Genomic DNA, 27,920 nt, shown 5'->3' on the forward strand with positions numbered 1-27,920 from the left:
TATTGAATTAATAACTAAGACTAGGAGCTGGTACTTTGAAAACACAAATAAAATAGATAAAGTACTGGTTAATGTAATAAAAAAAGGAAAGAAGAAAACCAAATTAACAGCATCAAAATTGAAAAAGGCAACCTCAGCTCCAATGAAGAGGAAATTTAAAAAAATCTCCAGGGCCAGAAGGATTCACAAGTGAATTCTATCAAACATTTAAAGAACAACTAATTCCAATACTATACAGTAAACTATTTGACAAAAAAAAAGCAAAGAAGGAATTTCACTAAATTCCTCTTATGACACAAATATGGTCCTGATTCCAAAGTAGGTAAACCAAAACCAGAGAAAGAAAACTACAGACCAATCTCCTTAATGAACATAGATGCAAAAATCTTTAAAAGAATATTAGCAAAAAAACTTCAGCAAGTGATCACAAGGATTATTCACTTTGATTAGGTGGAATTTATACCAGGAATGCAAGGATGGTTTAATATTAGGAGAACCATCCAAATAATTGACCATATCAACAACCAAACCAACAGATATCACATGATTATCTCAATAGATGTAGAAAAAGCCTTTGACAAAATACCTTTTGAAAACACTAGAAAAGTATAGCAATAGAAGGGCCTTTCCTAAACATAATAAACAGTATATATTTAAAATCATCAGCAAGTAACATCTACAATGAGGATAAGTTGGAAGCCTTCCCAATATGATCAAGAATGAATCAAGGATGCCCATTATTATCTCTATTATTTAACATTGTACTAGAAACACTAGCAGAAGCAATTAGAGAACAAAAAAGAAATTGAAGGGATTAGAATAGGCAATTAGTCTAAACTATCACTCTTCCCAGATGACATGATAATCTACTTAAAGAATCCTAGAGAATCAACTAAAAAACTAGTAGAAATAATCAACGACTTTAGCAAAGTAGTAGGATACAAAATAAACCCACATAAATCATCAGCATTTCTATATATTTCTAACACAATTCAGCAGCAAGAGTTAGAAAGAGAAATTCTGTTTAAAATCACCCTAGACAATATAAAATATTTAGGAATCTATCTGCCAAGACAAACACAGGAATTATATGAACACAACTACAAAACACTTTCCACACAATTAAAACTAGGTCTACAGGCCTAGAGACGGGAGGTCCTAGGTTCAAATCCGGCCTCAGCACTTCTCAGCTGTGTGACCCTGGGCAAGTCACTTGACCCCCATTGCCCACCCTTACCACTCTTCCACCTAAGAGCCAATATACAGACGTTAAGGGTTTTTAAAAAAATTGGTCTAAATAATTGGAAAAATACTAATTTCTCATGGGTAGTGTAATAAGGAATAAGATAAGTGCAAAATTTAGAAAAGTACTTTGAAAATGCAAGCTTGAGTTGAACATTCTAAGGGCTTTTGAAATGTGGCAGAAAGGACACAGCGCTTTTGAGCTCTGAGACAGTTGGGAGGTTTGCCTCGGGTAGAGGAACTCATGCGCTGATCTCACAGAAGAAACCCAAATAGAGGAACTACAAAATAGGTCAGGTTCAGCAGCTTTGGAGGTTGGACCTCCAGGTCTATGACAGCCTAATGGAGTAACCCAGTAGAGTTAGTGGGCTGTACCAACATCCTGGACCCTGGAACAGCAGAGAACATCATTGGAGCAAGTAGTGAGATCCCAAAACCCTGTCAAGCTTGTATTCAGTCTAGTATAGTATAGTGTAAGTTTTATTTTCCCTGCCTAGATTTCCTGGACCACCAAAACCTCTGTATCTTCCCTCTTATAGTGGTTAAGAGTAGTTTGCCCTATTCCCACTTGCCCTACCTTATTTTATTATTAAAATCCTTTTTGTTGCTTCTTACTGTCTCATTATAACCTCAAAGGACTCACAAATATTTAATTAGTTTCTCTGGCTAAGTTGTGTGTTTAACTGTCTTTTCAAGTATTCCTGTCTCCCCCATTTCCCTATTTCAGTAGGACAAGCTAATATAATAAAAATGACAATCCTACTCAAATTAATTTACTTAAATACCATACCTAAAACAAACTACCAAGGAACTTTTTTATTGAATTAGAAAAAATTATAACAAAGTTCATTTGCAAGAACAAAAGATCAAGAATATCAAGGGAAATAATGGAAAAAACAACTGAAAGATGTGGGCCTAGCAGTACCAGATGTTAAACTGTATTAAAAAGCAGTGGTCATCAAAACAATATGATACTGGCTAAGAGAAAGAAGGGAGGATGAATGGAATAGGCTTGGAGTAAATGTCCTCAGCAAGATAGTATACAATAAAACCAAAGATCCCAGCTTTTGTAATAAGAACCCACTGTTTGACAAAAATTGCTGGCAAAAATTAGAAAAGTATGGGAAAGATTTGGTTTAGATCAATATCTCTCACCCCATACCAAGATAAATTCAGAATGGGCAAATGACTTAAATATAAAGAAGAAAAATATAAGTAAATTAGATGATTATAGAATAGTATACTTGTCAGATCTATGAGAAAGGAAAGAATTTAAGACCAAGCAAGAGATAGAGAATATTACATAATGTAAAATGAATAATTTTGATTATATTAAATTAAAACATTTTCATACAAAAAAAGCTTTTATACAAACAATGTGACCAAAATTAGAAGGGAAGCCACAAATTGGGAAAAAAATCTTCCTAACAAAAACCTCTGATAAAGGTCTAATTTCTCAAATTTTTAAGGAGCTAAATCAATTGTACAAAAAAGGAGCTAAATCAAATGTACCAAAAAAGTAAAAAAAACAAAAAAATCAAGCCCTTCCCTACTGATAAATTGGCAAGGGACATGAACAGGCAATTTTGAGAAAAAGAAATCAAAACTATCAATAAACACATGAAAAAGTGTTCCAAATCTCTTATAATTAGAGAAATGCAAATCAAAACAACTTTGAGGTATCACCTCATACCAAGCAGATTAGATAATATGACAGCAAAGAGAAGTAATAAATGTTGGAGGGGATGTGGCAAATTTGGGACACTAATGCATTGCTGGTGGAGTAGTGAATTGATCCAACTATTCTGGGAGGCAATTTGGAACTATAGCCATGGGGCTTTAAAAGATTGCCTGTCTTTTGATCCAGCCATACCAATGCTGGTTTTGTACCCCCAAAGAGATAATAAGGAAAAAGACTTGTACAAAAATATTCAGAGCCACAATCTCTGTGGTGGAAAAAAATTGGAAAATGAGGATACACCCTTTGATTGAGAAATGGCTGAACAAATTGTGGTATCTGATGCTGACAGAATACTATTGTGCTAAAAAGAATAAAGTAATGGAGGAATTCCACGTGAACTGCAGGAACTGATGCAGAGTGAAAGGAGCAGAACCAGGAGAAAGTTGTACACAGAGACTGATTCACTGTGGTACAATTGAATGTAATGGACTTCTCTACTAGCAGCAATGCAATGATCCAGGTCAATTATGAGGGACTTATGAGAAAGGATGCTATCCACATCCAGAGAAAGAACTGTCGGAGCAGAAACATAGAAGAAAAACAACTGCTTAATCACATAGTTCAATGAGGATATGTTTGGGGATATAGACTCTAAACAATCACCCTAGTATAAATATCAATAATAAGGAAATTGGTCTTGATCAATGATATATGTAAAACCCAATGGAATTGCGTGTTGGCTATGGGAGGGGCATGAGAGGAGGGAAGGGAAAGAAAATGAATCATGTAACCACAGAAAAATTTTCTGAATCAATAAAAAAAAGGGATGCAAAAATCAAATAAGAGAGGCAGAAGAAAAACAGGGAAGAGAAATTAAAGTAATTCAAAAAGAAAATGAAAGCTTAAAAAGCTGAATTGGCCAAATGGAAAGAGAGGCACAAAAATTCAATGAAGAAAAGAGTTATTTTAAAAAGTAGAAATGGCCAAATGGAAAACACTTAGCTAGATCCATAAGGTTTTAATCGGATAGGAAGATCAATAGATATTTCTGGTTTGATTAACCAGGGAATAGGGAATTTAATAATTGTTTGTATGTTTTGTACATACTCTCTGTAAAAATTATAAATACTTGTAATATAGGTTTTGTAATTATATCTATATAGCTTGTGAATATTGTACCATAGCTTGTAGATAGACTGTACATAGATCATGTATGGAATAGGATAGGGAAATTAGCATAATGTATTGTAACAGTTTAGTGTTAAGATTAAGAGTTCGGGTAGTCAATGCATAGGTTATTAGATTGCTTAGTAATAGAATTTAAACTGCATTTGCAGAATAGTTTTTCCTTGATGAAATTATTTGTGAAAACCTCGGTTGAAAGTGTGTTAATGAAAGATTTATAGTTAAGGTTATTTTTACATGGTGATAAGCATAGTAAAAGAATTGTTGTATTAGTCAAGAATAGTAAAAATAGGTAATAGAAGTAATAGTGTTTATTGATTATTGGTATGGTCTTATGTTCAACATTTGCATTTTGCTTTCTGTAGTCATTTATTCAAACCCCAATCCTTAACCTATTATTCCTGGGGAATGCCCTAGACTAGGAATAGTTATATAGGAGTAAGATAGCAGGAGTGTTTTTTTTTTATTTTTGGAATTAATTAATAGAGTAAGAATATATTTAAGGTAGTATTAAGGTTCATGAACACTGACCTTGGGAAGGTCAGGAATTCCTGAAAGGGGTTGACTAAAGGAAGGAATTTGCAGGAACATGCAAGCAATGTGAAAATGAAAAAAAAAAAAAAAAAAAAAAAGCAAAGGAGAGGACCTTTGGACTGTTCATGGGGGAGAATTCTCAGAGCAATGGAATCCAAAGGGAGACCTTTGAAACCCTCAGGGCCTTTTGAGCTTGAACTCTGGTGGGAGACAGCTCTGGAACAATTCTCCTGATCCAGACAGCAATTTCTTGTCCAAAGTGATTCCTGAGAAGAGACTTGTTAAAATTCTGTTCCTGTTCCAGAATACTTGTATGGACTCTAACAAAAAGCAGTTTTCCTGAAGGGTTTGCCCAGAGGGGAGACTGAAAAGTGAGCAGAAGTTCCCACAACCTGACCTGCTAACAGCCTAGAGACAACTGATCCATTGATTAGCCAGGGTTAGTTACTGATAGGAAACATCTAGATCAGATAGGATTTTCTACAGATAACCTCAGTTGAGGCCAAGGGCTGAACTTTGTCACCTATTTTGGAGTATTAGACTGAGCTCCTACATCCTCTTTCCTGAAAATACCTTTACTACCCTGTTAAATAAATCTTTCAACTTATAGGAAAGCAATCAGATTGATTCACAGAATAATAATAGAGACTGGTGGATGGAGGTATTTTCCCTGGAGGGAGAGCTTTCTCAGACCAGGTTAAGTCAACCTCCTGAGTCACTGGATACTGTTCTCTCAGGAAACTAGCTGTTCAGGGAGGACATAGAAGGAGGAGCTAGGTTCAGCAAAAACTTCCTAGCCAACCTACATCCTTTTTCTCCTGAGGTGTTCTCTGTCCTGACACAGATTGCTGCTACATCTTGCCCAGCAAAGTGTTTTGACCTGACCTGACCATTCAACAATAATAACAAACCAGGGTTTCCCTACCTTTTCACACAAGCAGAGCAGCAGAAGGGATGGACAAATCCATTCTAAAATGCACTTTATATAGAATGAGATTTTTCTACTTTGGGAAAGGGCTTATTAATTAAATGGAAATTTAGGGGGTAGGGCCACAAAGAACAGCAATCTTTTAAAATTAATACTGCATATTATACGGTGTATAATAACTTTCCTTCTCTGAGTGAGAGAGGAGCTGAAGGAAGTAGGATAATTTAGAACTCAAAATTTTTTAAACTGAATATTAAAAAAGAAGGAAATTAAAAAATGAATGCTGAGATAGGTTAGCCAAGGACAAATTTAAAAGAATAGCAAATAAAAAACCTCTGACATAATAGTATTTCAATGCCACTCAAACAGAATATTTCCTCACTATAATTAATTTTATCTTTGAAAATGAAGGCCAACAAAAGATGAAAATTAAAACATCTGAAATTATTAATGAATTTACTGATTTTAAAAGAAATTTTAGCTTCATACAGAGATATAGCTTGCCATTTCTACACTTCTGCTTATATATGGGATGTCTGACCTTCATGAAATCCTGAGACTGTACTTTGGAAATTCTTTATAATTTAAATCTTCATTAGGATTTTGGGACTAGATTTTCACTGTTGTAGAGAACACTCAAGTGAGGAAGTATCCTCTAACAATGCAAGCAACTGTCTTCTCTGAACCTTATATCTTAGAGAATTTTCTTAAACACCAAAAAATTAGTGGTTTGTCCAGGGTTACACAACGACCTGTACCAGAGATAAGACTTGAACCTGTGTCTTCTTGGCTTTCAGGTCAGTTGTTTATCTACTATATCATACTGTCTCTCTTCAGTAGGGAGTTAGAAAGGATTTCCTAAGGGCAGTTTAAAATTAAATTATAAAAACTTTCAAGATAGAGATCAAAATGCCTTTAATATTCTACAGGGCAAGAAGGGGCATGTCCATTTTCTTTTATGGTATAACTTGTGAAAGACTACTAGGAACAATATCTGAAGGTAACAGAATGGTAAAGTGAAATGTGAACTAGACATGAAAATATAAGCTTTCAGTCTGAGCTTCAGCTTGGCTACTTATCATTGTTTGTGGGACATTGGGCTAATACATCTCTTTGAGTATTATGTTATTCATTTGGCAATGAGGAAACCAGACTAAATCTTTAAAAAGCCTCTTCTGCATCTGATCTGTGATTTTATAATAAATTACTATAATAATTATTGTTTCTATTCCTTAAAACAGCTGTTTACTTTGACCAAAACACATTTTAACATGTTATAAAATAATCAGATATAAGCCTTGGAAGGAACTTCAGAGAACACCTATTCTAATTTATATCTAGATCATAATCGCTTCTATAATTTACATAGCAAGTGGTCATTCAATCTTTCCTTAAAGAACTCCAGTGTAAAGGAACTCATTACCCTACTGAGGGAGCCTAATTCATTTTTTAATAACTCCAATTGTTAGAAGAGTTTTCCAAACAATTTGATATAAGTTGTCCTTCAATAATTTTCTCTTAGTTGTGTCTAGTTCTGCTTTCTGAGGTGAAGCATAATCTCTTGCTCATGTCATAGCCCTTTAAATACTTAAATATAACATTGGTGGTGTTGGGGGGGAGGGGGAGAGTTTACCCTCTCCCCTTTCCTGGAGTGGAGAACAAGTATAGAATGGCAGCCAGAAAAAAGCAGCAATAGTCAAAAGATCACGAGATGAGGGCAGGGTGATGTTTCCTGTGCTGCCCCCTTGGTCTGCCCCACTGGGTGGCCCAGGAAAAATAGAAAGCCACAGTCAGCTCTCAAGATGTGATGTGTGAGAGTTAGTAGGTGGAGAAAACGTTTGATAAACTGAGGCAGGAGTGGATTTCGCTCTTCTTCTCTTCCTGTTTTGTTGTGGGCTTGACTTCCCTGTGAGTGTGGCTAGGGGGCCCTAATGGTTGTCACAGAATAGCAAGCTAAATGGAGCAATGAGGAAAGCATATATCTCCTGTTTTTTCCATCTTTTTTCCTCTGCTACTATAGATCAACAAAATTATTAATTTACAGCCAGTCTCATAATTTTCTCTCATAATTCTCTCACAACTTTATCTTCTATCTTCTTCCAAAGAAACATCCTAATTTCCTCTAAATGATCTTCTGTTAAAGGTAAAATTTTGAGTCTGGCTATAGATTTTAATATTTTTATTAATCAGAAAGGAGAGGATGAGAGCAGACCAAGGACACATTTCTCAAGAAAGGATATAAGCCTCCATTTTGATGACTTGGGCCTAAATCTCTTACCTCAGCAAGCACTTAGTGCATCTGATCCAGCTCCATCCTGGAAGCCAACAGCCCAAAATCCGGTTGGGCCTTAGTTTGTCTGACTTTCTCTCCACCCCCTGACACATGTCATATCTCCTAAGCCAACTGTCACCCTTTCTCTGCCTGGGCCACCCAGGGGATATCTGGCCGACCTCATTTCCTACCTCAATTGCTGGCTTTTCCTGCTGACTATAGGGGGCACCAGAGTTTCAATTCTATCTTTGTGATCAAAGTCCCTTCAATAATTTCCTTTATGCATTTCAAAAAAGCATTATTTCAAAACATTTTACCATCTTTGGTGTCCCAGATCCAGCCCTGAAAGACTCCACTAGATATCTCTTTCCAAGTTGACATCAGACCATTAACCACTACATTATGGGTCCAGCTAGTCTACCAATATTTTTCCACTTTTCTGCAAAGGAGAATGAGAGATTATCAACTGACTTTTTAAATATTAGAAAAATATTGACAGCTTTCTCCAATCTATGAGTAATAATCATTTTTTTAAAAGGAAGTGACGATTCTGGCATGACCTAGTCTTGATGAAGCCGTGCCAATTCTTTGTAATTATTTCTTCCTGTTCTATATTTTCAATAACTATTCCTTTAATTCCATAATTTTAACAAGAACCAAAATTGAGTTTGCTGGTCTACAATCTGCACATTTCATCCCCTTCTCTTTAAAAAAAAAAAAACAAAAAAAGGATTTTGCTCCAATTCTGGGCTACGGCTATGTCACTCAACACGCATTTCTTAAGAATTTACTTTATACCAGGTACTCTGTTAATCACTGAAGAAAGCAAAAGCAAGGCAAAAGCACTTCTCCTGACTTCAATGAACATATATTTTAATGAGAGAGACAACATGCAAATAACCATGTACATACTAGGAGATACAGTATAAATAGGAGGCAACTGTGGTACTGAAGGAGGCATTTAAAAATGGGGACCAGCTGGGTAGCTCAGTGGAGTGAGAGTCAGGCCTAGAGACAGGAGGTCCTAGGTTCAAACCTGGCCTCAGACACTTCCCAGCTGTGTGACCCTGGGCAAGTCACTTGACCCCCATTGCCCACCCTTACCAATCTTCCACCTATGAGACAATACACCGAAGTACAAGGGTTTAAAAAAAAAATGGGGACCAGGAAAGGTCTAACCTAGATGATGAGACTTGAGCTGATTCTTTAAGAAGCTTTGGAAACTGTATGGCAGAAGTGAGAAGAATACTGCAGGCACAGGGTACAATCATACCCAAAGATGGAGAAAGGAGACAAGGAAGTAGAATGCCACAGAAAAGGAATAGCAAAGTGAGCCAGTATTGTAGCATTGTAGGATATATGGAAAGAACATTAAGAATAACAGAAAGATACATAGGGCCCATGTTATGAAGAACTTTAAATGGTAAATGAGTAATAGAAAGCCACTGGAGTTTACTAAGTAGATAGTATGATTCAACATATACATTAGGAAAATCAGCTAAGTGAAGGATAAATTAGAGGAAGCATAGATAGAAGACAAGGAATTGGAAAACTACTGTGCAATAATCTTGGTGAGAGGTTACAAGGACTTTGCCTGGTGTTGTGGCTGTATGACCAGAAAGAAAGGAATGTGTGGTAGAAAAAAACAAGATCTGACAATGGAGCAGATATGTTGGTAGATCAAGGAATTGAGGAGGTCACTGAGGTTTTCAGCCTCAGTGAATAAGAAGATAGTTGTGTCCTCCACAGTGATAAGGAAATATAGACGAATGGAAGTTTTAGAGAAAAATATAATGAGTTCTGGAGATACCAATGAAATATCCATTTTCCATGATCATTGAAAAGTTGTTCTGGAATTACATCTTTCATAACTTTGCTATTCTAGAATGAAGCTCATTTGAGTTTACTGCCTTGAACTCCATGGTTCTCTGTTGCCCCATTTATCTTATTATTTATTTTTTATTCTTTCCACTCTGAAGATCATTCTCTTTAGAAGAGAAAATAAATTCAGAATAAGAACTAAGAGAATTTATTTTCTGTCATCTTATCATTGATCTGAGCAGGTTTCTTATCCCATTTTTTTATCCTCTTCTTTTTTCTAATAGTTATTCTTAAATCTCTTCACTTGCAATTTCTCTCCTCTCTAACTGGCCTTCACAACTGCTAAAGTACAGGTCTGGTATATAATGCCTCTGTTCAAAAAGCTCCATTAATTTTCACTCTCTTCAGGGTAATGATTAAATGTTCTCTGCATCCTAGTTTCAAAACTATCTTCTGGATCTTATTTCACATTTCTTCCCTAACAATGCTATGATAATTCCCTTGTATTACTTAGCTTTCTCAAATCTAAAAATGTTCTCCATCATGCCTATGCATTCTTCACATATCCATTTATTGAAATCTTTATTCTTCTTCTGAGGCTTACTTCAAATATCACAGAATCTATAAACCGCCCACCTTTACCTCTCCCTCCCCTTTCATTTCACTGCTCACATGGAAACTTTATTTTCTTCATGCTGTCTGTCATACCACCCAATTTATCTTTTCTCTCCAAGTTGTTTAACTATAGTCTAAATTTTTGTTTTCCAAAATGGTTTGGAAGAATGTGATCAATGCATATTAAAACAGACTAAATCATCGTCATTTCATACAAATAAAATTTATCATTATATTTCATTTTTGACAGAACTTCATTTTTATCTGTATATAATTTATGTTCCATTATAAAATCCACATTTGTCCTGTATAAGCAAAATCTATAATAAATCTTATATTTGTTTGGGTTGAAACTTCAGTTCAAGACCCTATCTTTGGCAGGAGGTGCTTCCCAGGTTGACTTTAGAGTGATTAGGTTTTCTCTTACTTTTGGAAAGTATCTACTAAGGTGTAAAAGGGTTGTAATCCAGATAAGTGGAGGAAACATCATTAAAGATAAATTCATGGCTCCTAAAGTCATCAAAGTAGATTTTTTTCTGGTTTAAAAAAAATAGAAAAAAAAACACAACTTACCACATCACGAAATACAACTGCACGCAGACGATTAATGTCTACATCCTGAAGAAGTCTATCAGGATCTTTAATGGGAGAAAGATTACCAGGGACACTTTCTAGTGGAGTCTAAAACAATAAACAGAATTATAAAGGTATCAATTATTTGAAGAAATAAACTTCTAAACACTGAGACCAACTAGAGTTAGATCTGCATTATGAAATCTTATTTTTTTAAAAACTCAATATTTTTTCAATTATACATGTAATAACAGTTTTTAACATTAGTTTTCTGAAATTCTGTGTCCCAAATTCTCTCTCCTTCACTGAGACACTAAGAAATTTGAAGATTATACATGTGAAAACAAGTAGAACATATTTCAATACTGGTACTTTGGTGGCAGAAAATGTATATCAAAAACAAAAACAAGGGGTAGTTAAGTGGCTCAGTGGATAGAGAGCCAGACCAGAAGAGAGGAAGAACTGGGTTCAAATATGATACTCCCTAGCTGTGTGACCCTGGACAAATCAGTTAACCCCAATTGCCTAGTGATATTTCGTCTGCCTTGGAATCAATATTTAATTTCAATTCTAATAAAGAAGAAAAGAGCTTTAAAAAACAAAAACAAAACCCTTGAAGAAAATAAAGTGAAAAATAGGATGCTTCAACCTCCATTCAGTTATTTCTTTCAAGTTGAATAGCATTTTTCATCATAAATCCATTGAAACTGTCTTAGATTACTGTATTGTTAAGAACAAATAAGTCATTCAAAGTTGATCAGCATACACTGTTGCTGTTCCTGTATATAATGCTCTCCTGATTCTGCTCACTTTACTTTGCATCAATTCATATAAATCTTCCCATGTTTTTTCTGAAGTCATCCTGGTCATCATTTCTTATAGCATAACAGTCTTCCCATTATAATATGCTACCACAACTTGTCTGGCTATTTCCAATTAATGAACAGCCTTTTAATTTCCAATGCTTTCCCACCACAAAAAGAGCTGGTATGAATATTTTTATACAAATAGGTACTTTTCCCTTTTTATTTAAAAAAAATTTCCTTGAACCACAAACCTAGTAGTGGTATAATTGGATCAAATGCACAGTTTTAAATTGCTCTCTAGAATATTTGGATCAATTTGCAACTCCACCAATAATGCATTAATGTTGCAGATTTCCCGCATTTCCTCTAATGTTTGTCATTTTACCCTTTCTGAAATATTAGTTAACCTGATAAGTGTGAAGTGGCACCTCCGAGTTGTTTTAATTTTTATTTCTTTTTAACCAAATTATTTAGCGTATTTTTACATGACTAATGATTATAAAATCTTATAAAGCAATGTTTTTAAATTACTTTAAAAAACATGTTAGTGTGTCATAGGATGCCAAGATACTGGATTTGGATACAGAAACATGAGAAAAATACAGAAGAGGGGAGCATCAAATTGCGGGAGGGCTTTGGAAGCTAGGCAGAAGAATATGAAATGTACTCAATGTTTACATTAGTTATACAATAGGTTTAATACTGAAAAAAAAATGTTATAAATACACTTGAACAAATACAAGTATAGTCCCACCCTGCAAAGGAAATACCATAACACTATAGTTTGAAGCTTGAAGGGACATTAGAGGTCATTCAGTCCAAACACCCATTTTAAAGAAGAGGAAACCAAGGCTCAGTATGCTTAACTTAATTACCAAAGGTCACATAGTTAGTAAAAGGATTAAAACTCAGGTCCTCTGACTCCAAATCCAGTGTTCTTATTAGCACCGCTAATTCCTTAAAAATAATTTATAAATTTGAGATTAGTCAAATCCACCTCAGAAATTCAATGGAGTTTAGTGATTATGTATTAACAATGCTAATATTTGTATGTTTAGTTGTTGTTCAGTCTTTTCAGACATATCTGACTCTTTGACTCAATTTATGGCTATCTTGGCAAGGATTTTTGCTATTTTCTTTTCCAGCCATTAAAGATGAACAAACTCAGGAAAACAGGGTTATGTGATTTGGCCAGGGTCTCATAGTTAATAAGTATCTAAGGCCAGATTTGAATGAAGAAAGATAAATCTTTCTGACTCCAGGCCTGGCATTCCATCCAAGGTACCACTGAGGATCTGTAATCTCATTAATGTGAATGCTCTTTCCATGGTTCCCATACTGTACAATTTTCATCATTATCTTTCCTTTATAATGATTATCCAATAAAATAGGAGATATTCCTATGGCTCTTTTTGGAAAATGTTTTCTTATTGATACCTTTTGTTTTGACCTTGTTTGATATTTCTCTGGATTTTTCTTCCCCTTTTCCCACTCCAAGAGTTAGTTCTTATAAAAATAATTTAAGACAAAAGAGAAAAATGTTCAAAACCATTCAACATTTTTAATGAAATCTGAAGTTATAGACAGACCTGCTCCTTTTGATTTCATAATATCCAGTTTTTTTATTCATGATGGTATTCTTTTCTTTGCATTAGTTTATTTAAATCTTTCCAAGTTTCCTAGTATTCATCATACTCATTTCTTATAATATAATGTTTCAACACATTCATACTTGACAATTTGTTTTACCATGCCCTAATTGGTAGGTATCCATTTGTTTCCAGTTTTTTTGCTACCACAAAAAAGAACTGCCATAAGTATTTTGGTGTGTAGAGAGCCTCATATAGTTTTTTTATAATCTTGAGAGTATCAATGGAGCATTCAGGATATTAATCTATTGTTTCACATTCTCACTTTGTGAATAATGACAGCATTAACTGTTAAAAATATTTTCACATATTTTAAACCAAAATTATAAAGATAATAAGTAGGTGACTGTCTCCTATACTATTCTGTATTAACCAGCCCTACATACAAATTTATGCAGAAAGATTACAAACTGGATGGTATACAAAGTGGAAAGGTGAGGACTGATGATCATAGGAGTTATCTGCAAAAGGAACACAGAATATTTAATTTCAAGGAAAGAAGAACTTAACAAGCAAATGTTATCTTTCTAGCATTTAGCATTTTTAGTGTCTACTTATCATATGGAAGAGTGATTTGTCTTGTTCTATTTGGCCTTAGATTGCAAAAGGAAAGAGGGTTGAGATAGGTAGGAGGGAGGGAAATTAAGGGGAAAAGAATCAGAATTCCAGGAAGGTAGATTTCAGCTCAATTTAAGCTTCAAGTCTAATAGGCTCCTCATGCGCTAAAGACCTTCAACTGGAGGCTCATCTGAAATACTGAAGAAGGTTCTTTAGTCACAGGTAGGGCTAAATAACCTATGAAATCTTTTAAATTTTTATCACTCATAGTGGTAAGAGATTAGAGTTGAAGAAAAAATTAGAAAGAAATGTGCTAATTTTCAATATTTTTTTTTCAAGAAAGTTTCAGATTTTCTCTGCTCATTTCTTTCATTTCTTTCGTTTGCTTTTCAAAAGGATCAAATACAACCTAGTAATAGAAATACAATTTTAGTTACCTTTGAAGTTGCTGCAGCAGTCACACTTTGGGGAGCTTCTTGGGGTTTACTGCTAATAAGGGAAGATTTGTTCACTCTTTCCCTTTGCCTTTGTCGACATTCTAAGCAGTTTCGTACAGCAACACAGCAAACTGAAATAAATTGAATATATAAATTAATTAAAAATATATTTAGAGCCTTTTAAAATGTTAAGAATAACAGCTGCTTAATATATTTTCCTGATTAATTTTTAAAATCAGCAAAATTAAAATGGAACAGACCTTAATGATATATGTTCAGTCTAATTAGAAGACTACCAATTTCTAAAAGTAATCTGTTCCCATTATCAGATAAACTTAACATATTTAATAATAAAATGATACTGAGCCAAATATTCTACTCTCAAAAAAAATGAATAAGTAGGGTTTGCAAAGTCCCCAAAGTCCCTATATCCACCTTTTCTTGTGATAATACTGGCTTCTTACCCTGCAGAATATAATCAGGGAGAGTTGCTTATCTATTCCTCCTCAGAGTCCTAAGGATGAAAAGTTGAGAGAAGGCCTCAGAACAGGATCAAACTGGTGGTTAAAGTGCTGGACCTAGAGCGAGGAAGGCTGAGTTCAGATCCATCCTCAGACACTTTCTAGCCTAAGTATGACCTTTGGTAGTCACTTAATCCCTATTTGTCTCAATTTCCTCCTTTGTAATATGGGGATAAAAACAGCACCTTCCTTTCAGGGTTGTTATGAGGATCAAATGAGATATTTGTAAAGTGCTTATCACAGTGCCTGGTGTAAGGATGGGATTTGTGCAAGGGGGATGGGACAAAAGGAGACTCCCTTTATTATTATACTGGCACATAATAAGCATGCTATAAATCCTTAGAGCTGTTAAGAGCCATAAGACAAATGCTGGTATTAAATCTAAAATACTGTGGGAAAAGACAGCCCTAATCTTCCAAAGAATAAAGAGAGACAAACAGGCAACTATTTGTGAAGAACTCCCAGCTTGTTAAAATCTCCTCCATTTTTTCCTCTAGAAAGATTCCTTCCCTGTCTGGTCCTGTTTTTTTGGCTTTTTCTAGGTTGCTTCTAAGTCATTATTCTCCATGGAAAACCATTCCTCTTCTTTAATAGAAAGAATCCTTTTGTAACTTTACCCCTTTCTGTAAAGTGACAGAACTGAGGTAAGGGCAAAGACTTCCAATCTATTCAAATAGTCATTAAAGAGAATATATATGAGGATTTTCTTTCTGTTCCATCACTGTTTAGTCAATGCTCTCAGATCTAAATGTTAATTAAGAAGTTGTCAATACTGCTGATAGTTATTATGCCCTTTGTTTCAGGCTTTTGACCCTATTTAAAAATAAAGCAACATGTTTTTACCCATTAGTAATGGATGACACCTTCTAAAAATGAGTCCAACTCCCAACTGTTTTGACAAAGTAAGATTTCCCAGTAATAACGTTTTCCAACTTTGTGAAAATCTAGGAAGTATATTCTAGGTTTCCAGGGGAAAGTGAATTTGGCATAATCTATTTCTGCCTTTGGATGTTATGTGCCCAAAGATCACTCTTATTATGTATTTTTTTCAACCCAGAGAATCTTATTGTACTTAAAACAGAATTCAGACATAAATCTCCACTAAATCACTTTTAGAAGAAAATGCTCAGATGTTTGAAAATTTAAAATATTTCACAGTATTTTAAACAACCAAAAGGTTATCAAATCTTGGTAACATTTTTTTAAAGTCTTAATAAATTTGAAGTAATCCAAGAATGTTATTCACATATTCAAACAAGTCTAATTGATACTATAACTGCACCATGTGTAATGAGAGTTTTAGATTACTGATCAATCCCATACGTAATTACTAAATGAGCACTAGACTTACCAAGCCTCAGACATTGTCGCATTAAACCTCCAGAAGACATGTTTTTTTCAGCTTCAATCTCACTAAAATTTAGAGAGCTGGCAAACACCAGGACATCAACCATAGCCATCAGTCTGCTGAGGAAAGTCACTGCTGTCTCAGCTGACATGCCTTGTGTCACTTCAATATTTTCCAATTCCGTCTTTAAAAGAAGTAGTAGTTAGAAATAAGCTTTCTATGAAATACGTTACTAACACTCAGTATTCCACTTAACAAAAATTTAGTATATTACATTTTTAAAAATCTACAAAGCAGATGACAGAGTGATAAGTTCCTTTAACAAAAAACACAACTAGAGCTTATAGATAAACTTAAATTGGTTGCCTTTAGAAGTTCATACTTTTTTCTCTATTAGAATTTGTATTGATGAAAAGTGAATTTTAATTTCAAAATCATGACAAGAGAAAACTGAAATTATGCCAATTTGTTCCATAATTAAATATAAAAAAAACTGATATTTGCTCTTAGGTTCCCAATCTCCATAACAAAAATTATTTTGGCAATATTTTAATAACTCTAAGTTAAACAATATGAAAACAGAAAAAAATTAATAACTTTCACTGATACAAACATAGAAAATGCTTAGAAATTATAAAGTATATTAATTTCATGCCCAATTTGGATTTGGATGGCAATATTTGCATAGGCATAACTCAACTGTAATATTAGCATGTGTATGGTGTTTTATTGCTATAATAAAATAAACACAAAAAAAGAACTGGAAAAAATCCTGAAATCAGTGAAATACAGTATTATTAAAGAAATATGGCAGCAATATTTACTTCTTTGCTTTTGCTTTTGGGGCAAGTGCTATAAAGGTTTTCTGCACTTTAAACTCATTAAAATGTGGTTATTTTATGGTTTGATAAATAAGTCTCAATTATAAAAGAAAATTCCACATGTAGTTTTGTCTTTCATTTTGATAATTTTTTCATTCCATAATATCTGAGCCATTATTTTCTCAGTGCTTCAAGGAGGTTAAAAGAATAATATTTCATGAGTAAAAATTTCTGCCAGTTTAATTTTCTGCAAATGCTTCATAACAAAATGATTAAATTCATTCTGCTGTAAATTTCTCCACTAGGTAGATAAATACATTTATATATAAAACAGAAAAATCACAATTTTTTAAAATAAACTTCCTTGTGTGAAATGACAATTAGGTAAGGGAAATGCTTTCAACCATATTCTTGATAAAACAGTAAAATCAATACTGAATTGAGAGCTAAAGACATTTCATTTCAGTTAAACTGTTTTTCTTCTTTCTATCACAAAGCTAGAATGAAATTCTGCTCTCTGAAATGGACTCATTTAGGAGTTTAGCTTTTATTTTAAAGTCGGTGACTTAAAATAGTAATGCAGTCAGTCTCCACTGAGGATGGGATTTTGATTATAATACTATTTTTTTAAAATTTAAGACCTTTGAAATATATTCTTTATCCCAAATTAGATTATGCATACCAGTGAGATACAAACTTATACATGATGTAATTCTGTATACTAGTTATTTTTAAATCATTTATTTTGTTTAATGCTTTTCTTAATATCAACATATTTCTTAACTACTTTATAATTAAATTACTTTAACAAGACATTACTTCACAACCAATGAGCAATTATTTTGGCAATAAAAAAATTAAATGGAAAAGCAAAAATTTCATAGTTCAAAAGTGATATATAATATAGTGTAATAAGTAAGATATTAGACTTGAAGTTGACATATCTGTTCTTGTATCATGCCTTGAATAAATATAGGCTGCATGATAATGGGCAAGTCATTTGCCCCCCTCAGAGCTACAGTTTCCTTCTCAGTAAAAGAAGGCAAAAAATTTCCTTCAACTATCTACCTCAAATATTTGGTGTTATGAACACATTTACAGACCTTAAGGGGCAATATAAATGATAGTGATGGTTATGACAACTATATGATTATAGATTTAGAGATATAAGGTAACTCAAAAGTAACTTAGTTTAATCCATTCATTTTAAAGATTAAGTAAATGAAGCACCAGAAAATTAAATGACTTGCTCTGGGTCATAAAGGTAATAAATGCCATATTTGAACACAGGTCCTTTGACTTTATAGTCAATGCTCTTTCCACTGTATTCTTTCTCCCAGAAACTAGTTTCTGTTTCCAATTTCCTATAAAAAAAAAAGTACCACCTAACCACTGTATTATTTTCAAACATCATTAATTAGTTTCCAAATCATCTAGTCTATGAAGAAAATGTTATCCACATATTTTTATTAGTGTATCCTTATATTATAATAGTGTTTTTATGAGGATCCAGGGTGTCTAGTATGATAAACTAACTGTGAAATATTTTATTTGGGGTTAAATAATTAGCATTTCCTAATTGTAAAGACCCTTAATGAATATTTTAATATATTCATTCCCACAAAACAAATGCGTGAGTTTTAATAAATATTTATGTAACCCTTTTAAAAAGTCTCATGATAGAACTTTATATAAATATTATAAAAAGCAGTGGTATTTGATTCAGCTCCCAAGAGGTGTTTTTTATTTTTTAATATTGAGAAACAACATTTTCCAGTCAACTTCCCTTAGAAAGAACTTGTTACCATTTGATATATTACTTGGCTGAATCATTTTAAGGGTATATTTAATTTTCTCTTTGTGGGAAATAATAAATTAATAAATGTTTGATAAATTAATAATCTTAATGAAATATTTAAATATACAAAACATATTCCTTCCATGTTGCAAATATGATATGGCAACTCAAAATAGAACTACATCAAAAAAATATTTAAAACTAAAAAACTGAAACTTATAGCAATAATACTAACCTTAGAACCCTGGACATGCATTAGACAAAACAGACAACAGATCAAAACAGTACAAGAAAAAGAAAAATATTAAAATCAAATGAAAATATAATGTAAAATTGAAACATAAATATATTTTGAAATTATATAACATTTTTAATTAAAAGTAAAAATGTTCACTTGCATGCAATAAAAACTTCCAATGAAAAGAATATACTTAAAAAAATACCAGTAGTATTTTTTTCCAATAAAAAGAATCTTCCCAAGTTAACAACTGTAAAAAAGGAATGCTTTATTCCTTTTTTAACTTAATGGGGGACTTGAAGGTCCTCTTATCATAGAGATATATAGGGATTATCCAGCCCACAGTGACAGGAAGTAGGAACCAGGGAGTCTCCTGCGAGGCCGAGCATCAGTTGATCAGGCTGTCTCAGGTGCTAACATTTTTTTTTAAACCCTTGTACTTTTCGGTGTATTGTCTCATAGGTGGAAGAGTGGTAAGGGTGGGCAATGGGGCTCAAGTGACCTGCCCAGGGTCACACAGCTGGGAAGTGGCTGAGGCCGGGTTTGAACCTAGGACCTCCTGTCTCTAGGCCTGACTCTCACTCCACTGAGCTACCCAGCTGCCCCTCAGGTGCTAACATTTTGTCTGTCAGTTGTGGACAGTAAGGGCTGGGCTGGCAGTTGTGGGTAAGTTGGCTGCTGGGCGGGAGTTGGTTGTTGGGGGTTGGTTGCTGGTGGTATGGGTTGGTGATTAATTGGTGCTTGAGAGATAGATAGATATGGAGAGAGTCTGCCTTGTGAGCTGAACTGAAGGGTTATCAGCTGGACTTTCTTTAAAGGCAGTTATAGGTAGATGTAGGCATTTTTTTACAGTAAACTAAATTGTTAATTGTTAAAAGCAGCTAGAAGTCCCCCCCCCCCCCCGGCTTAAAAGGATGATATTAATTTACAACTCTACTACTTCTCATTAAATTTAAATTATTAAAAGCTGCTCTCTTATTTTATAAAAACTCTTAATTTAACTCTTACATTTAATTAGTGACTTGTGGGACTCGAACCCACAACCTTCTGATCATTTTCCTTACTTTTTTAATGAAACTATCTCAAAGTTAAGTTCCTAGCAGTTAATTCGGTTACAGCTGTTGATCCTTTATGTTAAACAGTGCCATCTACTGACAGAAAGAACTACTGCAAACAAAATTAACAGATTATAATTCTGAGTAGTCTAGTTCAAATTGTGATGCTGTTTCTTGTCTATCTAAAATGACTCATTATCCAACAGAATATTTCACAGTGGGTCTATATAGTACTGTTCCTAGCCATTCCTATAGTTATAAGACCCTTGGCATTCTGCCTATTCCTCCTCAGGAAGAAATAGAATAATAGTTTGTTTGACCTCAAAGCTGAACTGAAAGCTCACCTTGAAGAAAATCTGGAAAATAACTTGAGTGACCTTGAAAAGAAGCTGGAGGAGAGTCTGGGGGATCTCAAGGCTTATATGAAAAGCACTGAGAAAAGCTTAAGAAATCTCTAGAGTAAGAAGAAAGATTTATCTCTCAACATTCCCTCATCACTAGAGACAACTCAGTTTATGTCCAATCCTGCTCCACATATTTCTGCTCATCCTCAAACCATCTCAACTCTTTATCCTGTTCTAAATATCTCTAAATCTACCCAAACTCCTCCCACTTAACCTATTTCCCTGCCTATAGCCATTACCTGCTTTATGGCAACTCGAACACAAAGCCAAGAGGCAGAAACTGAAAGTAATTCAGTTACAGGTCTATTCTCCTTAAAAGAAGTATCCACCTTTAATAAGAATGGAGATGTAATTTCTCTAAGGCATCATACACCATTCACTCCCCAAGATATTGAGAGACTCAAGAAAAGTATTTTTTTCTTTTGAGGATGATCCAATTGTGATTATTAAAAAGCTAGAGAGCATTTTTAGCACATATGATGTCAGATGAATTGATAATAAAAATTTGCTCCAAGCTTTTTTGACAGAAAGAGAGAAAAATTAAATTGTCTCTCTGGTCAATCAGGCTCAGGGAAGGAGAGCAATTCATTGGCCTCTGCAAGACCCAAAATGAAAGCCCAACAATGAGCAAGATTACACAAGACTATGCCAGGTTAGAGAGGCATTATTAATTGCAATGAGCGCTCACTCTGATAGGCCTGGTACATGGATGAAATTTGAAAATCTTAAACAAAACTCCAATGAAAATCTGTCCCAATTTATGGATAGACTTATTGAGTTGGGAGGTAGATATATAGTCCTGAATCTTGCCAGAGTAAGGGATATCAGACAAATGAGGAGAGAGTTTATGAAAAACTGTCTTAAAGTGGTCAGAGATTATTTTAAGATCAATTGTCTGAATTAGGTTAATATGGATCTTGAAGAATTGAGGAGAGAAGCAGTTTATGTATTTAATGGCCATGAAAAGAAAGATGAGGAGAATAGTGACTTAATAGAGACATTAAAGAGAGAAATTAAAAGTTAAAAGGAGAAAATTGAAAGAGAAAAAGCAAATTAAGCAATGGCCATAGCCTCTTTGCAAGAATACACAAATCAAACACCAATGTGTTACTTCTGTGGAAAAAGGGGTCATTTAATGTTAAACTGTAGAAACTAGAACCAGGTACTCAATAACATAAATTTTAGAAATAATGGAAACTCTAAGAATAACAATTTTAGAAATAATAACAATAGAAATGCATTTAGAAATACTAATCCAAATGAGCCAAATGATAATTTACAACAATATATCTGAAATGGGAATCGTCCATGCAATAGTCTGAGTGGAAATCCTCCTCAACGAGAGAAATCCAGAGAAATGGCCAAGGACCTTTATGAAGACTAGAGAGGGGAGAAAGGACTCTGGAATCAGAGAATGAAACGTTTTGATTTACCAGACACTGATATCTTAACAGCAGTTATCCCAGTCCATTCTACCCAACATAATAATGAATTGTGCATGCAACCCTGAAAGTTGGAAATACTTATTATGATTGCCTTTTAGACACTGGAGCTTCCAGAAACTGCCATAAAACTCACTCTCTTAGAAGGGCCTGAATTAATTTTTACTTTTTAAACATATTCCCCCTGCATACACTTCATTGCTAGAGAAAGATACTTTTATTGCTTCCTATATACAAGATTTACAAATAAAATTGAGAGAACTTCAAGAATCTGGAGCTGTAGTACAAGCAGGACCTATAGACTTTTCCCTTCATGATCTAAACCCAGGAGACAAAGTATATAAAAAGAACTTCCAGTGCATGAGGCAACTTAGCCATCCTGGAAAGGTCTTTTTGAAGTACTGTTAACCACTACAATAGCTATAAAAATTGGAGAAAAACCCTCATGGATACATTGTTCCCACATAAAATGAGTACCTTCCATCAAAACTAAATGACTGTATCCTGTCATTCTATCACATTCATTGAAGATAAAAAAACAGACAACTAGACACTATTTTCACTGACAATGAACTCCAGAATTTTCATTTTTTAAATAGGACAGTTGATTTTTCCTTGTACTTGAGGCATATGATACCAGTATTAATCATTTTTTTTATTTTGCAGTAGAATGAGTTTAGACATCCATTAGCCAATGGGTAAGTGTGTAATTTATATTATATTATAGAATTTGTATTTTGTTTTAAATATATGTACTGGCAAGTATTCTGTTTAGAAATGGTTATTATTATTATACTTTTATAGGACGATAGAGAAAAGTTAAATGAGTAAATGATAAGTGTTACAAAGTGTTATTAGTGTTGGTGAAACCCTCCCCAGGGGGGATTGACTATATACTTTTTTTATGTATTATCTTATGTATTATGTATTATCCATTAGATTTAAATTGATATCTCCAGTTTCTTATTTTCCAAAGAATATACTTTTCATAAATTCTAAGATTTAGGATTGTATTATTTGTAATTATAACTTGTAATTATTTGTAATTGGAAATCATATTTTGTAAAATTCAATATTTGAAATCTTTTTAGAGTAATATTAGGATTTGTTAACTCCCTGAATCAAGAAAAGTGAACTGTTTTAAAAAGACATCATAAAGAAACCTACACTGCATTAGAAGAACTAAAGTGAACTGTGAGAAGTATTGATTGAACTGAAGGTGGTTAATTAATGAATGTAAATTTCTTATGCCAAAAGGGATTGCCCCCAGTTGGCTTTTTGTCAATGTGCCTAACCTAATATAGGTTTTGCTTCCTTTCTCTTTTATTTCCCTTATTCTTTATTATTATTTTAGTTTTCTATTAGTTAGTGTATTTTAGGCACATTTAACTAGAAGATTTCTAGAAGTATGTTAGATATGTTTAACCAAATAGGGAGATGAGCCTCGCAAAGAATCACAAGGGGATTATAAAAAGGAATTCTTTAAATTCTTTAGTTTACTGGGGTACCTGGAGATCCTCTTATCATAGAGATGTGTAGGGATTAACCAGCCCACAGTTACAGGAAGTAGGAACCAGTGAGCTCCTGCTGGGCATCAGTTGGTCCAGATGTTAGTTGCTGACAGCGAGGGCTAGCAGTACTGGGGGAGTTGGCTGCTGAGTGGGAGTTGGTTGTTAGGGGTTGGTTGCTGGTGGTGTGGGTTAGTGATTAGTTAGTGGTTGGAATATACATATACATATACATATACATATACATATACATATACACACACACAAACACACACACACATATTCTGCGTTGTTAGCTGAACTGAAGGGTGATCAACTGGACTTTCTCTGATGGCAGTTATTGGCAGATATAGGTATTTTAGGTAGTAAACTAAATTGTTAATTGCTAAAAGGTCCCTCCCACCCCATCTGGCTTAAAGAAATAATATTAATTTACAATTATACTATGTTCTCATTAAACTTAAATTATTAAAATCTGTTCTCTTACTTTGTGAAAACTCCTAATTTAACCCTTACACAACATATATAAATATTTGGGGGGCCAGCAGGGGATCCTAGATCTGTGATTTCATTGGTCTAGGAATTTCCTTGTAAAAGTTTCTTCTACTAGTGAAGATATAAAACTTCTTTGAAACTTCTGTTCAAATGGAGTAGACTGGAACACTGAAAAGTTACACAACTTGACTAGAATCATCTTACCAGCTTGTGGCAGGCAAGGGTGAACTTTGGACCAGATCTTTTTTCTAGCTTCAAGATTAGTTCTCTACTATATCACTTTACTTTTCCCATATGTATATGCCACATATTTATCATCATGCACATATAAGAAAAACTTTACAAATAGTTTATTTTCCTAGTGGATACTGATGAAATACATAGTAAGTTAATGATATTTTCTAATAATTAGTATAATCTCTCTGCAAAGGTCATACATAAATTAATTTAGGGAAATTGGCAACTTATGCCTGACTTACTCATGTCAAGAAAGATTCAAAGTTGTTATTCTCTCAAATGTTTTGAGTCTATCCTACCACATTAGATAACATACTAGAGAAAAGTCAATTTAGAAACCTTGTGGTTCATGTTGTATTAGTATTTTCCTACAACAGAGATTTTGTATAAGGGAAAAAACTTCAATTTTTCTTCTAGAATTTTCACAGATATATAATTTTCTAATTTTTGACTTAAGGAACCAAAAAAATTAATTATGTTCACAATTTTTCATGTCATTAAGTCTTTTCTCTGCTCATGGCAACCAATATCTTAGGCAGCTACTTGAAAAGAAGAAAGTATTTTTGTTTTATGACATCTTATTGTATATAAATCATTTAAGATAACAATAGAGAATAATGTAGCCTGTTCAAAGCCACAGAAAGTAAATATTATTTCTAACATAGTTAAACTACCAGCAAAACCTAAAATTACCAACTATTAGGTAAAAAAAAAATAGAATATAAGATAATCAGAATTTTATTTGGGTTCTTATCACATAACCACCATAAAGGTATCTGATGAATTATTTGCTGTTTCTGAGGATTCAATACATTTATCTTACCTTTTCTCTGTAAATATAAAACTCTTAAGAAAGTCCAAGATATAAATATATGTATTTCCTTCTAGAAAAAGAGAATATACTATATAAACCTTATAAAGCATTTGTCCTAAAATTCCCATGTTCAAAATGGCTGAAGTCAACTCATTTATTTACTGACTTAAAACAATGGAAATAAGTACAGTTTTTTTTAAAAACAGATAATCAAATATTTGCGAAATGAATTTCTGTGAATTACACAATTTATAGATAATGTTCCTTCATTTACCTTTCTTTTCCATCTAATTCCTGGTTATTACTCATTTGCATGTTTTCCAGCAAAAAGTAGCAAAGGTAAATGAGGACCACAATTAACAAGTCAACTTTACTTCAACCAATTAGCTTGACTTTTTTTTCTACAAGGGGCATGCAGTCACAGACTTTAATCAGTCAATCAAATTATCTCTAAGCAGGTCTATTAAATATTTTGGTAATGTTAAGTTGAAAATAGTTTTTTTAAAACCAGGTCTTCATATTATTTTCTACTGTTAAAATTATATGTTATCATAAATAATATTTTTTAATAAATGGGGAAAAATTACGTGTAAGGATTAGCTTTCTTGTTTCCCAAGGGAAAAATTACGATTAATGAATGGGTGGAGATTTCAGCAAAAGCAGATCAATATATTGAAAAAATGGAAAATGAATCCTCTTCCTAACAGCTGTTGAAAAATAAAATAAACTTCTTAGAAAGTAGTGAGTTCTTATTCCTTGAAATCTTTTTAAGAAGGCTTTTAAAAAGACTTTTAAAAAGAATGATCACCTGCTAAGGATGTTTAAAAGAAGATTTATGCTTCAGGTAGGAAGTGGACTAGATGGCTTCTTAAGTCTTTTCTAAAACTAATATAGAGAGTAGTTCTCAGAACGTGATCTGAGGACTTAGAGGAGTCACTTCAGACCTTCTCAGGAGTTCAATGAGGTCAAAATTCTTTTCATAATGATCCTAAAATGTTCTAATTTTAATAAATATTGTAAGATATAACCCACACAAAATTTTTGCAGAGATGAAATTCCTCAGTAATTATTAAGACTTTTAAAAGGATCCTAAGATAAAAATGTTAGAACTGGTGATCTAGATATTGCCCATCATAAGTTGCTAAATAAGGAGGCAGCTAGGTGGCTCAGTGGATTGAGAGTCAGGCCCAGAGACAGGAGGTCCTGGGTTCAAATCTGGCCTCAGATACTTCCTAGTTGTGTAACCTGGGCAAGTCACTTAACCCCCATTGCTTAGCCCTTACCACGCTTCTGCTTTGGAACCAATACTCATTATTGAATCTAAGAGAGAAGAAAAGGGTTTAGGGAAAAAAGTTGTTGCATACAGCGAGCAATCAGCTTGAAGATTTTTATAAAGTACTACTCCCAGAATGATCATTTTTATGAGAGGTAAATATCAGTGAAAAAAAGTAGTATTAGATTCCTTATTCCTAATAAATGACCTAACAATCTGCCATTTCTAACATAGAAATATGGCATCACTGAAACAATTTTCAGGGGAGACAGAGTAAAACAAAATGTACACATCATTTGAATCTTCTGTGTCCAAAGTAGCTATCCCATTATGGACGTGTTTTGTAGTTCTGATTGTGATCCTCAAAATTCTGAAAATACCAAGAAATATCTAAGAAATAAAAAGGCTCTCAAATTTTAGTCTTCATAAATAATTCAAAAGCAACAGCCTCTATCCCAAAGATTAAAAAAAATAGGTGTTAGGGAGTAAGATAGTCTTTTAACTATGGCATTTTCTAATAAACTGAAATAAATCATCCCTTAAATGCAATTTTGAGAAATAATGGAAAACATATTGTTTCCCTTGCTTCTGAACCTTTATCCAGAAAATTGAAAAGTAGTGGGTGAATAGGGAATACACTCTTATATAGAACTCCAAATAATAGAGTATTTCCACTGCTATGTGAATACATATATGTCTAATTGTAAAAAATTAAATCTCTATTCAAAATTAATAAAATGCCCAAATACATTTAATCAATTGTTGAAACCTTAAATTTCACCTAAAGTGTTTAAAATTAAATACTAAGAAATGTCTCATTATCCTTGTAATTTGGATATTTTATGTATAGATGAATAAGGCCAAAAAATAAGCAGATAAGCATAGAAAAAGCTTTTAAGAACCATAAATCTTGACTTCCAGGCTAAGATGGCTGCCGAGTAGTAGCAAGAATCTCTTTCTCCTCACCACCAAGTGATGTGAAAAGCCTCAAAAAAAGGCAAGGAGCAAAATCAGACAATTGAAGGGGCTCTACTGCAGGGTGCTGACTATAAGTTAGTTAATGTTTGGGCATATCCACTCTATAAGGGGATACCAAAATGTAACCAAATCACCCTCCCCCACTACACCTACCACACCAGAGTTAGAGTGAGTACGCCAGAGGAGGAGCTATCACAATCACTAGATTCTTAAAGGAGTCTGGCTGAGGATACCTACCCCTGAGAGCAGCGAGATTCAGGGACCCAGAAGGCTGAGAAATGGGGAGCCTGGACATAAAGACAGGGAAGAGAGGGACTGTTCACAGAAGACACTCTGGAGACTCGAAAAAATAGCCTTAGTGCAAAACCACTGAAGCTCAATTCAGAGATAGTTGTCTACCCTCCTCATGCAGACTTTTGCCTGAGAAGGCAACAGAAAACTAACATAGCAATGGCCAGCAATGCCCAAGCTAAAAACACACACACACACACACACACACACACACACACACACACACACACACACACAACAGTCTTTGACTCTTGATAATTTTAAATTAGAGAAACAACAAACTACAAAGCAAACAGCAGAGGAAGACAAATAAGCAAACACATGCAAACTTTCCAAAACAAAATGGAAATTGGTCACAAGCTCTCTGAGAAATAAGGCTGGAATTTGGAATCAAAT

At 33.8% G+C, this 27,920-nt stretch overlaps 1 protein-coding gene across 1 annotated transcript in view; it reads right to left on the minus strand.

The window, feature by feature from the left end:
• The window catches only part of NBEA (neurobeachin), an 800,789-nt gene that overhangs the window by 494,247 nt on the left and 278,622 nt on the right, over positions 1-27,920 (minus strand). Inside the window, exons 25-28 of the mRNA XM_044668958.1 lie at positions 19,025-19,033; positions 16,174-16,354; positions 14,302-14,432; positions 10,852-10,959 (exon numbers count right to left, since the gene is read on the minus strand). Coding sequence (XP_044524893.1) covers positions 10,852-10,959; positions 14,302-14,432; positions 16,174-16,354; positions 19,025-19,033 — 429 coding nt within the window. The remainder of the gene's footprint in view (positions 1-10,851; positions 10,960-14,301; positions 14,433-16,173; positions 16,355-19,024; positions 19,034-27,920) is intronic.

Source organism: Gracilinanus agilis, chromosome 3 (assembly GCF_016433145.1).
Source record: "Gracilinanus agilis isolate LMUSP501 chromosome 3, AgileGrace, whole genome shotgun sequence".
Classification (NCBI taxonomy): domain Eukaryota; kingdom Metazoa; phylum Chordata; class Mammalia; order Didelphimorphia; family Didelphidae; genus Gracilinanus; species Gracilinanus agilis.